This window comes from Carettochelys insculpta, chromosome 11, assembly GCF_033958435.1.
Source record: "Carettochelys insculpta isolate YL-2023 chromosome 11, ASM3395843v1, whole genome shotgun sequence".
In the NCBI taxonomy this organism is placed as follows: domain Eukaryota; kingdom Metazoa; phylum Chordata; order Testudines; family Carettochelyidae; genus Carettochelys; species Carettochelys insculpta.
In genome coordinates, this window is record NC_134147.1 from 19,215,200 (window position 1) to 19,228,318 (window position 13,119).

At 48.5% G+C, this 13,119-nt stretch overlaps 1 protein-coding gene across 4 annotated transcripts; it reads left to right on the top strand.

Moving 5' to 3' along the window:
* The first annotated feature begins 1,350 nt into the window (after window positions 1-1,350).
* Window positions 1,351-8,884, top strand: LOC142019005 (uncharacterized). Of its 4 annotated transcripts, none has more exons than XR_012646972.1 (6): window positions 1,351-2,914; window positions 3,280-3,899; window positions 4,450-4,555; window positions 5,893-5,962; window positions 6,802-6,898; window positions 8,656-8,884. XR_012646972.1 is itself a non-coding variant. In XM_075005319.1 (5 exons), exons 1-4 carry the CDS (start codon window positions 2,912-2,914, stop codon window positions 5,953-5,955), a joined length of 792 nt encoding a protein of 263 aa, XP_074861420.1. In that variant the 5' UTR covers window positions 1,351-2,911; the 3' UTR covers window positions 5,956-5,962; window positions 6,802-7,359. The 4 variants fall into 4 exon arrangements, 1 of the variants encoding a protein (XP_074861420.1); XR_012646974.1 differs by lacking the exon at window positions 8,656-8,884 and adding an exon at window positions 4,993-5,204 and having other exon boundaries at window positions 6,802-7,359; XR_012646973.1 differs by lacking the exon at window positions 8,656-8,884 and having other exon boundaries at window positions 4,993-5,962; window positions 6,802-7,359.
* Window positions 8,885-13,119: the final 4,235 nt, after the last annotated feature.

Consider the following 13,119-nt stretch of genomic DNA (forward strand, 5'->3'; position numbering starts at 1 on the left):
CATATCCTTATCCTTATCCTTATCGACAAACTAGGCAAGTCCAACTTAAATGGGGCTGCAATAAGGTGGGTGCATAGCTGGCTGGCTAATCGCACCCAGAGAGTAGTTGTTAATGGTGCTCAATCCTGCTGGAAAAGCATAATAAGTGGGGTTCCGCAGGGGTCTGTTTTGGGAGCAGTTCTGTTGAATATCTTCATTAATGATTTGGATATTGGCATAGAAAGTACGCTTATTAAGTTTGCAGATGATACCAAGCTGGGAGGGGTTGCAACTACCTTGGAGGATAGGGTCATAATTCAGAATGATCTAGATAAATTAGAGAAATGGTCTGAAGTAAACAGGATGAAGTTTAATAAAGATAAATGTAAGGTGCTGCACTTAGGAAGGAATCATCTGTTTCACACATACAGAATGGGAAAAGACTGACTAGGAAGGAGTACAGCAGAAAGGGACCTAGGGATTCTAGTAGATCACAAGTTAAATATGAGTCAACAGTGTGATGCTGTTGCAAAAAAAGCAAACATGATTCTGGGATGCATTAGCAGGTGTGTTGTGAACAAGACACGAGAAATCATTCTACCGCTCTACTCTGCGCTGGTTAGACCTCAGGTGGAATATTGTGTCCAGTTCTGGGCACCCCAATTCAAGAAAGATGTGGAGAAATTAGAGAAGGTCCAGAGAAGAGCAACTAGAATGATAAAAGGTCTGGAGAACATGACTTATGAAGAAAGGCTGAAAGAAATGGGCTTGTTTAGCTTGGAAAAAAGAAGATTGAGGGGGGACATGATAGTGGTTTTCAGATACCTTAAAGGGTGTCATAAGGAGGAGGGAGAAAACTTGTTCTTCTTGGCCTCTGAGGAGAGAACAAGAGGCAATGGACTTAAACTGCAGCAAGGGAAGTTTAGGTTGGACATTAGGAAAAAGCTCCTAACTGTCAGGGTGGTCAAGTACTGGAATAAGTTGCCAAGGGAGGTTGTGGAATCTCCCTCGCTGGAGATATTTAAGAACAGATTAGATAGATATCTATCAGGGATGGTGTAGATAGTGGTCGGTCCTGCCGTCGGGGGAGGGGACTGGACTCGATGGCCTCTCAAGGCCCCTTCCGGTCCTAGTGTTCTATGATTCTATGACCACCTGGCCCATGGTCTACACTGAGACCTAGGGATGTTCTAAATCCCGGATGTCCTCCATCTGCTTCCCCTGGAGGTGGAGTGAGAACTGAGCTAGGGGTCAACTGGGTGCATGGGCCTGTGGCCCCATAGGAAGCTTGTCCACTCCTATGTTAGGTTAGTGAGAGCAGCATTTCACTTCTGTGAAGCCCTAGCTATATTCCCCAGAAAACCAGGATTACTCCAAGCATCCCCCAGGGAAATCGGCATGAAATCACTTCATGCCCCCATTATCTATCTAATGTGGAATTGCCCTGCCAGACCCCTCCCTCCTGGGGGGCAGACCTAGTTGCCCGGTCAATGCTGTGTTGGGATAGCTGAGTGGCTCCTCAAATCCCTATTGACCAAAGGATGCCATCCTGACACTGATTGGCTGTATGGTTAGAGATATATAGGGGTGTGGTGGCAATGGGAGTTCGGAGGCTGACAAGAGGTAGGAAAGAGTCTGGTGCTTGTAAGGGGCTAGTAGTAAGTATGGTAGCACAGTGTTTCTCAAACTTAAAAGATTTCTGTACCTGTTTCAGGACTTTGGCCTTATCAGTGTGCCCCAGTCCAAGTGCTTGTCTCCTTTTCTTTCCACCATGTATCTCTTGAAATCCTTTTACATACCGCAAGTTGGGGAAACACTGCTGCAGCATATTGATTATGGGGCTTAGTGGGTTATTTGCACTTGTCTGTGGTAATTTGGTTTTGCAGCTCTCATTCAATGCAAGGAGGGGAATGTGTTTGTTGAAGTTTATTCACCAGCTCCTTGGTCTGCTTTGCAGGTACCCTGCTACTGCAAAAAGAGAGCCTAGCTAGCTTGGGGTGTAACACAGCCTCTCTTAAGGGCGAGCTAACAAAGCATTAGAAATGGCCTTACTTTGGGTTTTCTGTGCCACTGAAGGCTAGTCCCCTTTCCTTTCTGCATCATGTAGGATGCTCTGTGCCTGCTTAATGAAGTGCTTGGTGCTTCCATTCTGTGTGCTAGAGGAAGGTTCGGCTTGGGTGGCCTCACCTGCAAAGGGAGTGAGGAAGGCTGCACGCCCTGAGCTGTTTGTGCATGTGTGCTGTGCTCATGCTGTGTTGGTGGATTGGTGGGGAGCTATTCTGAAATCTCCTGGGTGGGCACCTTGTGGGCAGCTTGCAGTGCGTCTTGGCATAGCCTTTTGTGCCAGCTGGGTTGGCAGAACACAAGTGTGAGCTAAAGCCTCCTAGAGGACTCAAGGAGAGCAGTTTGGGGACTGTCTGACCACCTGCAAACCCTGATTCCCCTGTGTTCTCCTGGCCTAGCCTGTGCACTCCCACCAGCCTCCTGAGAAGCTTGATTCTCTTCCACAGCCTGTGTATCACTTTGCAAAGTTTGATACATTGGTGCTTGCTAATCAAGGCCTAGGACAGAGGTATCTCCTGCCCCAGTCTCCTCCTCCAACTTCTGAAAGTCAGTAGCTGCCCACCTTTGTGGTTCCTGGTATATGGGCTCCTAAAGCAAGGGCTCATATGCATTGTCTCAGGCCCAATGTACCACTGCAAGTGCTCAGTGGCTTGTGATAATTGGGTGGTGGTGGGTGTACGGTAGCCAACAGTCCCCACAGGCACACAGCTGGGCATGAGGTCATGGTGTTGTTCTAAACCCCATGTTGTATTCCAGTGGCTGGAGCTGCAGGGTTGTGACATAAGCTAACGTGGTGTTTCTCTTCCTAAAGCCAGTGGCAGCAACTGGGCAGAGGCTGCCAGCCAGGGGTCTTGGCTGCTGTGGGGAAATGGTAAGTTGCCCAGGGGGCTGTCCCTGGTGGGAGAGGCGGCTGATGGGTTGGTTGGTAAGCATGCTGGGACGGACAGTTGAGCTGGGCTGGTCCATGCAGTTCGCTACCCAAATGTGCAGCTGGGCTTTAGGAGTCTTGCAGGACAGCCCCCCCAGCAGGAGTGAGAGGAAATTGCTCTCCTTAATGCACAGCTGACCCAAGGTCACCAGAAATTCCATGAGCCTCCCTCTGAGTATCTCTGTTCCAGAACCAAGGCTCTGGGTTCTATCCCTGTACCTGATGCACTGCCTCAGGCTGTCCCATCGTGGCTGGCCCTGCACATGAATGGCTGGGCTCTGTGAACTGGGTCCCCTCTTGTTTTCCAGACCCACAGAGATGCTGCAACTCGCTGCAGCTTCCCCCTTTCCAGGATCTCGCTGCCGAAGGCCATGGCTGGCACTGGCAGCTTGTGGGATGATCCCGCCATCCCCATGGGAGCTGGCAAGCCAGGGGATGGGCCAGCGTCTCCCCAGAAGCCCCTGAGGAGCCAGGCAGAAAAGCAGAGCATTGCTGAGCGGCTGAGTCTCGGATTCATCTTGGTGCCCAGGAAATCTCCCCTGGGCTACTACATGGGTCAGCTTGTGCCCTCCAAGACCTCTTCCTTCCGCAGGAGCCAGCCCACAGAGGTCCACCCGGGTGCTGCCTGGCAGCTTGCAACGCACTCTCCCAGCACCATCCTCTCCCACAGGGCTCCTTTAGGGGCCTGGCTGGCAAGAGCCAGCCCCAACACTATCCCGAGAACAGGCCGTGCCACGGATCGGAACCAGCTTAGGGCAAACAAGATCCTCCTGCTGCCCCCCACCAGGCCAGCCCTTGATAGATGGAGACCAGTCTCCTTGCCTAGGGTGGTCAGGCTGTTCAAGCCACCCAGTCCTGCTTCCCAGGAGCCCAAACCCACCAGCAGGAGCAAGCTTGCTCCGAAAAAAGCGACCATCGATGCCAGGAGGTGAGTGGGGCTCTGCTTGTTTTGTACTCCCATGGTGCCAAGGCCCTTCATCTCAGCTCTGGTGGTGGGGTAACGCAGGGGAAGCAGGGTTCCACTTAGCAGCAGTCATGAGCGTTTTCCCCTGGGTCCTGGCCAGGGAAGCAGGTTTAGCAGCAAAGGGAACCCCTGGTATTTGCCCCAGCAGTGATGGCTTTGTCTTCCCATCTGCGCCCACTTTCTCCAAGAGCAGAGGAGTTCAGAGGGCCCCTGTAGACCTCCAACTTGCATAAGGGGAGCAGGTGCTGTTGGGAGCAGTCTAGAGCTTCAGCCTGTGTGGCAAAACCAGGGCTGCTGCAGGCCTCTCCAAAGCCATTTTGTGGTGCCATCAGCGAGATATTGGGGGTGGTGTTTTGCAGGGTGGTGTGTGTTGCTTAGCCTTGTGCTCTCTTCTTGAGGGTTGTTCCTCAAAAGGGAGTGGGGCTGGGGAGAGGTTTCACCATAACCATGTCCTTCCTGGATGCTGGGGAGCATCACAGGTGGCTACTCACCCATGGGCCTGTTCTGCCCCCAGGGCCCAGCGGGCAGACTGGCAAGCTGCCAAGGGCAAGGCAGTGAAGAAACACATTTTCGAAGAGCCCCCTGTCCCGTCTGAGACCACCATCCTGGACGAGAAGGAGGTGAGATCGGAGCTGGACTAAGCCAGTTTAGCAGTTCCAGAGCACCCCAGCCAAGCTGAGAGGGTAGCAGTTCCCTGCGTGGTTGGATGCCACTGGGGAGGAGCACCCTACAGGGGGATTTGGGGAGCAGTGGGGACCCAGGTGTCTGACTGCAGGATATACTGGAGCGCATTGGCGGGCTAGTCTCTGGCCGGAGAGTGTGTGTGCGCGCGCGTGCTAGATAGGGTGAGTGTAATGGTGGTCGTGAGCTGCCATGTGGGGTGCCATGTGTGCAGGGAGTGTACTAGGAGGAGGGCTGGGCTGTGCAAGGTCGGGGTGGGGCCTGTACTGTGCAGCTGGAGCTGTGGAGCGAGAGCTCTAAGGGGGCGAGAACCTGTGGCTGCTGGTGAGATGCCAGGGTGACACTAACCCTGCTCCCATCTCCCTTTATTCCCAAGGTGCCCCCAGGGCAGTGGCCCCAAGGTACCTGGTAACTCCAGGAGCCCAGAACTTGGCAGAGAACTGGGACCATCTCCAACAGCCTGGAGGGACTGCTGGCAACACCCCCTTGCTGGATGAGGGACTCCAGTGAGGCTCCTCTGGCTGCCACAGAACCCACCCCCTTAAAAAGCCCAACAATGCTGTGATCAGCTTGAAATTTGCAGCGCTGGTACGGAGTCCAAAGTAGACCCTGTGTCATGACTCTGGGCCGGCCTCTTGCTCATGGTGTTCCAGAGAATGGCTTAACCCCTGGACCCATGTCCATCTTTTCCTGTTCTGGAAGCTCTGGGCAACCACTGGGGGCTGAGTTTCCACCCAGCTTAACGCAGCCACTTCTCAGAGCCCACAGAAGAGGGTGGGAAATGCTATGAGACTCTATGGTTGTCCTGCCTAAACCTCTGAACCCACCCTCTCAATCTCTTCATCAGTAGATCTCAAAGCACTTCACAATGGCAATCATGGTCTTCTCCCCGCAAAAAGCCGTACAAATGGGGAGACTGAGGCATCAGAAGGCAAAGTTACAGGCGAAAGTTCCCTCAGCTACAGCAGAGCCATCGATACGTCCTGGGTTTCAGTCCAGTGCTCTAGCCACGAGGCTTCCCCCAGTATGGATGTAGAGTACACCTGCCAGGCAGTATAGCTGACTGTGTATAACTTACTACCATCCAGGAAGGGAAACAAGCACTGTATCCTGAATTAGCTGCATCTACTCTAGGAGTTGTCCCAGTACAATTATATTGGCTTTTTCTAAAACCTGCTACCTGAGCTGACAGCTGGCATAGAGCAGGCTGAAGCCAAGGGTTTTCCCCGTAAGTTCAGTGAAGGGTGGGCCTAACGTGTGTCCTTTCTCTCTCCAGCATCTGGCAGATAAGCAGGGTGGGTTGGTGAGCTCTGTGGGTAATGGCAAGAGGCTCCTGTAGATCTCTGGTAAGTGAGCCCGTGGCTGAGCTGGGGCCCGGGAGTGGGGCGTACTGAGTAGATCTGGGTTCTTCTGCCTCAGGGTCTGTGTTCCATTGTGGGTCTAGGTGTTGCTGCCTTATAATGCCTCACTGGGCTGAGGTGACTCACAGCCCCTTCCGGCCTGGGGATCTATGCTGTGGCTCCTGGCAAAGCCCGGAGGCCAAAGGAGGGTTGTGATGGGTTGGCTTTTGAGTAAGTGACTGGCCAAGCCAGGCCTGACCCATGTGCCTGGGTGGTGCCTTGGAATCAGTGGTGACCCCAGTGTGCCACTAAGTGGTTCTGTGCTGTAGGGAGCAGGCTGGGGGCTCACCCTGTAGGTGGGGGTGGGGGGATTCCTTGGCGGGGAATTGGTGAATGGATTCCTGGCATGCCCAGCGAGCTAGGTCTGGCTATAGTAAGGCCCAGCTCACTGTGGTGGGTCCCTCGTCAACATGGTCCATCTCTGAATAGGCTAAGGAGGCACCCTGAGGTTTTCTGGCAAGTGGTGAAGGCCGGCTGGGGTGTCAGGGGGCAGGGTGTAGGGTGACATGGCATCGTATTATAGTGACCATGCCAATAGTTGGGGCTTACTTGTGTATACCACTAATCTTCCCACCTCCCCAAGGGAAAGTGTCTCCCATTTTTCAAACCTTAATAGCTGGCCACCTAGCAGAGAGGGTCAGCACCTTGTCTCGTATGGGCTGCACATCTTGATGCTGGGAGGGGGGAGCAGTATATATAGGAGGCCCAGCCTGAGGGGTGGCTGCACCAGGCTTGGTGCAGGCTGAATTGATACCCTGATGGTGAAATTGTTCCTTTGTCTCTAGCACTGCAGGTCTGTGTGCGGAAGAGACCACCTCAAGCTGCCCTGCTCTGCCCTGCACTCTTCTTCCCTCACTGCAGATTGCAGATGCCATGGCCTGGGTATATCCTTTCCTGGCCTATATCCCTTGCCATCTTTGCTGATCTTTTCCTTCCCAAATGCTTGTCAGAAGACATCTCCATCCCGTCTGCCTTCATTAGCTTTCTGAGCTGTGTCTTGAGCCTCTCAGCTGTGTACAATCCCCAGCAAAGCACCACCTGATGTGGGCTATTTCCGATCCTAGCTCTTAAAGACCTTGTAGGGAATTCAAAACACTGGAACCCTAAAGAGATGTTCATGCCAGGGTAGGGGAGTGTAACTGAACTAGGATAGGCCCCAACCTCCAAAAGATCCATGGGTCTAAATGTCTATCGTCTCTTACATTTGGATCAGGGCTACAATCTTCCAGAGCCATCATTGTTGCTCCCTTCTAGCTTTTATATCTATTGTCTGTCACCATCGTGTCTGCAAATGCATGTTTTGTGTAACCTGCACTGAACTCCTAATAAAAGTCTTGATTAAAGGTGCTACTTTATGGTAGAACGTGTGCTAAGCTGGACTGGAGACGCATGATGTATTTAGCTCCGGAAAGAGGAGGCAAAGGCATGATTTGATAGAATCATAGAACACTAGAACTGAAAGGGACCTCAAGAGGCCAACAAGTCCAGTTGCCTGCCCTCACCACAGGACCAAGCACAATCAGACCATCCCTCATAGATGTCTGTCTAACCTGCTCTTAACTATCTCCATTGAGGGAGATTTGATCAGTCTAAAAGTACATCTTCTTGGGGAAGCAATGTAGAACTGAGCAAAATGTCCCAAATGAGGCCAAAAGGAAAAAAAATGGAATTTTTTTTTTAGGAAATACTTAAATGATCTTGTTGAATAGCTTCCTTTCGTCTTACAGGCAGTGTTTCTTAAAACTATTACAGTGTGGTGTTCCATGGTCTCAAAATTTATGTGGAACGCCTTTGAAAATTTTCTTTAAAAAAAACTTGTCAAAGAAACAAAAACAAACCAAACAGCACTATATACAGTACTGTACAGCAAAACCCAAATCAAGGAATTTAATCCAGTATGATACCACTGAGGGAGTAACATTGAATCTGGTTTTAATAACAGACAATATATATAATCTGTGTATGATATCAAAAAAGATGTCAGGTGCTCCTGGCATACCTCGAAGTTGTTCAGAGAATACCAGTGTTCTGCATAACATCATTTAAGAAACACTGTTATAAATAAGTTATATGATAGAGCCTCAGTTACACAAATGGTGGGAATGGCAGTTGTTCATAACACTGAACAAATGGTATGGTGCTTATTGCAAAAGTTCATTGACTTAATGCACCTTTGATGCTTTAAAAGGCAAGAGAAAAAGGCTGCATGTAATCGTCTTAATTTAAATGAAACCAGCACCAAACAGTTTCCTCGCTTCATGAGAAGCTTAAACTTTATCTAGCACCGTACTGGTTTTTGTGTCTGCTGCCTCGTTGTGTATTTTCTGGTTCCAAATGAGATGGGTGGTGAGGAGGGCAGAGAAGGTGGCTGCCGTGGGGCCTGGTGATTTAAAGAGCAGCAATGAGATCAGGCAGACCCCTGGGCCCTTTAAATTGCCATGAGCCCCAGGTGATACTGAAGGGTAGGTGGGTGAAGCTAACCCCCAGGCCTGCCCCTTTTACCTGAGTCCTTTTCCCTTTCCAGGGGCCTGGAGCTGCTAATGCCCCCTGCCCACCCTCTTGCCCAGGGCCTGGTGAAGTCAGTCAGACACCAGATGTCTGATCAGATTGTAACTCTGAGGTTCTGCTCTGTTTTCTAGGTCTAATACAAATTGATGTGACTGAAATTCTTCATTTTGGCCATTATCTGTTAGAGAAACTGGCGATATGTTAAGTGATTGGTGTCAGATTTTGTCAAATCAGTATTTTCCAGCAAAATAGTCCTTTGTTGGAGAACTTTTGGCCAGCCATGTTGCCAGATAGAGGTCTAACAACATCCAATGGTTGGAAGATGGAATATTTGTAGTGTGGCCAATTCAGACTGAAACAGAAGATGAAGATTTTAAAGAAGAAGGTAAATAACTGTTGAAACAGATCCCCAAAAGTGACTTCTCCATTAGAGGAAATGTGTGGATCTTTCTGAAAAGTCCTGTCCAGTTTAAGTAGGAATTAATTCAGATAAGTTGTATGGACTGTTATGGGGAGGTCAGACAACACGAGCAGTGGTCCCCTGCGGCCTTAAAGTCTTAGACCTGCAGTAGAGAAGAGGGGTGTGGAGAGCTGCATTGTCCCAGTTTGAAGTGAAAACTGACTAGTTGCTCATCGCTAGACCTGCTCTGAAGCCTGAAAATGCCATTTAACCAGAACTCCAACTCAAAGTGCAATTTCTTAATGCTTTGTTGATGGAGAACTATTGTTTTCTGGCAGATGGTGTCTTGGTTGGGGGTTGGGTAGCAATAGTTTGATCCTAGCCATAATCTTTTAGGAGAAAAGGGGTGGGGACTTAAATAATGAGCCTTTCGAAAAGGGTAAACCCCAAGAAGAGTTGTTTATAGTGGGTTTGAGTCCCTGTGCAGCCTCTTGTCCACAGCCATGCTGTCTAGAATCTTTGTTTTCATTTTTTAAAAATGGTAACAGACTCCCATGCAGCTGGGACATTAAGAAATAGCATGAGGATTTGGGCCACTGCAGTGATATTGTGGCACCTGGTTTTTATGGTGTGGTGGATTTTTTTTTTTCTTGGCTGGTAATACAAAAATTGTGACAGACTATGGTTTCCCCTTCTCCTCCCACAAGATCTACTCTAGTTGAACCAGAAGCTAATTTAAGGAGGTACTCTGGGCTGTACCTGGACCAGCCCAGGGTTGGCACTCATTGATGATAAGGTCTCTTCAGTCTGATAGATGAAGGTCTAACATGATTCTGGCAGGTGGAAGTCGAAGCTAGACAAATGCAGGCTGGCAATAAGGTGTTCATTTTTAATTGTCTAACTACTGCAATGACTTCTCAATGCCTTTGATGGCTTCTTCAACACTGGCAACTCTGAAATCCTGGTTGGATCTTTTCTAACCTGGAAGCAATTGTACACTGAGGACAATGCTTGTAGCCAATCCTATTATAAATTACCCAAAGATTTATTATACAGGAAGAGAAAATGAGAGTTATTTGCAAGGTTAAAGGAGCAAACCATAGACACACACAAGTGAGTTCCAGTCTTAAGGTTAAAAGAGGAAATATAAATGTCTACAATAAACAAGCTCTGTATGACCTTTAGGGCTAATCCAAGCTAAGCATTTGGCACCTTTTGCTTATGCTTAGTAATCCTTGCCCCTCAGAGTCCAGACACCATGAAAATCCAGTGCCCCCTTGCTAGGGTTTTATATTCTCCTCCCCCTCACCCCACCTGATTTAAGTTTTACACTCAGCTGATGGGAAGAATTTACTTGAAAGTCTCATCTTTGGGGGGAGGTGTGGGCAGGAGGGGATGAGAGTAAACACAAAGTCTGTGATCCCCTTTAATGATCCACTCTAGTTCAGCTGGTGTAGACAGGCTTTCCTTGTCAGACACTTTCTGTGGCTACCAGCATTTCACACTGGTTGATTAAATGTCTCTCTCCTCTCTGGTGATTTACACCATTACAGGGGCTTAAAATACAGATGTTTAAAGATTAGTTTACAGCGTGTGATACCGTAGCTCCCGGTGAGATTAATGCAAGCAGACCCTCACAAGCTTTCAGTGAAACCTAAACAGTCTTATAATTCTAATACCTATTTTAGCAGTGCTAACATACAGGGAGCCAGACCGATTCCAGCTATGTATTTCTCAGCGTTCGCTAGGGACCTGAGCTCTTAGCATGAGTTGGCACCTGGTCTGCCAGTGTCAGGGGTGTCATTTAGTCTTCCCTTTCCTTGAAGTTTGTATCCTGGCACCAGATAGAGCCTTTAACTGTAACACTGTAAATGTGTGTGGTATGTGATGAATTTGGAAGCTTGGAGCAGCACAGCTTTTACAGCAGGGAGTTTGTTTAGAAAGAGAGGCAGGTGACTGAGGCCGTGTCTCTATTACCCAGAAGATTGACTCACTCAGGGTCGATCTTCTGGGGTTTGATTTCATGTACAAGGTGGAGATGTGTGCAATTGACCTATCAGGAGTTGGCAGTTGACTCCCATAATCCTCACTATTGCGAGGAGTAAGGGAGGTTAATGAGAGAAAGTCTCCCATTGATCTTCCTTAGTGAGGATGGCTACATAAGTCGGTTGCAGATAAGTCGATTTGAACTGCACAATTGCTGTAGCTAGAATTGTGTATCTGCAATTGACTTACCTGCCTAGTGTGGACCAAGCATAAGATGATAAAAGTCTTGTCAATAAAGTAAACTAAGGATCACTAGATCCTTTCTTTAGGTGATCCTGACAGTATGGTCAGGTACTCCAGTCAAAAGATAGGAAACCAAGGGTGAGAATAAAGGGTGAAAAGAGATAGAAGTAACTAGTGAAGTCCCTCAGGGGTGTGATCTGGCACCAGGGCTGCTCAACATATTCATAAATGTTCAAGAAAAAAAGTAGGAAACAGTGAGTTGGTAAAATTTGCAGATGATAAGAAACTTACTCAAGACAGTTAAGTCCAAGGCGGACTGCAAAGAGTTATAAAGGGATTTCACAAAACTGGGAGACTGGGAAACACAGTGGCAGATGAAATTCAGTGTTGATAAATGCAAAATAATGTGCAATGGAAAACATAATCCCAAATATACATATGCAATGATGAGATCTCAATTAGCTGAACCCATCAGTTAGGAGCTCTTGGAGTCATTGTGGATTGTTGTCTGAAAATATCTGCTCCATGTCTAGTGGCAATCACAAAACCAAGAGCATATTGTGATTTGCTAGCAAAGAGATAGATAATAAGACAGAAAATATCATATTGCCTCTATGTAAAGCCATAGTATGCCCACAGATGGAGTACTGTGTGCAGATTTGGTTACTCTGTCTCAAAAGCATACAGTATATTGAATTTGGAAAATGTCCAGAGTAGGGCAACAGAAATTATTAGGAGTGCTGACTGCATTTCAGGTGAGGAGAAATTGAGTCAACTTTTCGGTTTGCAAAATAGATGATTAAGGGGGAGATATGACAGAGGTCTATAAAATCATGAAGGGTGTGGAAAAAATTGAATAAGAAAGTGCTGTTTACTCCTTCTCATAACACATGAACTAGGAGTAGCTGGGTTGTACATGTTAATTGTGGGTGATGACAGTGCTGGCATTTGTTCAGCTGGTGCTCATGGAATTGTCTCACTGGTTGGATCATTAGTTTCCCTGACTGCTCTCAGGTACTGATGGATGTCCTGATGAGAAGGCTGGTCTTTTGCCCTAACGAGGGTGAAGGGATGTCACACAGTGATGGAATGATGGGCTGATGGGAGAAGGATCTGATGTCACAAGGGCAGCGGGAGCTGGGGCTGGGTGACAGCATTCCCTTTAATATTTTCCATCCAGGGTAGAATAACTTCTGTTGTGTGCATCAAGCCATGTGTGGATGTGCCCCACCAATAGAAACACAGGCTGCTCCCTGTGTGTGGCTGTGGATGCTCTGCTAATCATCTGGGCAGCACATGAATCTCTCCTGAGCAGCTGTTCAAGGGCTCAGCTTACAGGGAACACTGCTGGGTGAGTCCATGACCTCATCGCATGCAATGACATCACAATGAGATGTGACAGGTCACGGGAGCCTGTTGTGATGCTGCAAAATGATGTGATGGGGGGTTGAAGCTAGACAGTCATGATGTCACATGATGATGGCCTGGCGAAGTTACAGAGTAAGGGTAGTGGATGCAAGGTGCTGTGGTGTCACACGATGTTATGGCCACACAGCCTGTTGAAGGTGGGTTTGTATTAAGCTATTGTAATGTTGAATGATGATGTCACAACGATGCAGGAATGGTGTTTTGATGCCAGGGTCCTTTAATGGCGTGAGGGTGGGCTGTCATAAGGTCCCTTATTATGATAGCATGTGATGCTATCACAAGGGCACAAGAATGGGGGAAGCAAAGTTACCGTTGTGTCACTTGAGGGTGTCATTGTGATGTGACATGTTTGATGGGGTGGATGTGCAGCTGCTGTGATGACATGGGAGGGTGTCATAGTACCAGGGGATGGAGGATTTGAGGTCCGCCGCCTGATGCTATATGATAATATCACAGGGTCACAGGAGTGAGAAGTTGCATGAGGTTGTTCTGGTGTCATGAGGATGACCAAATGCAACAGAAAAGTGGATTGAGCAGG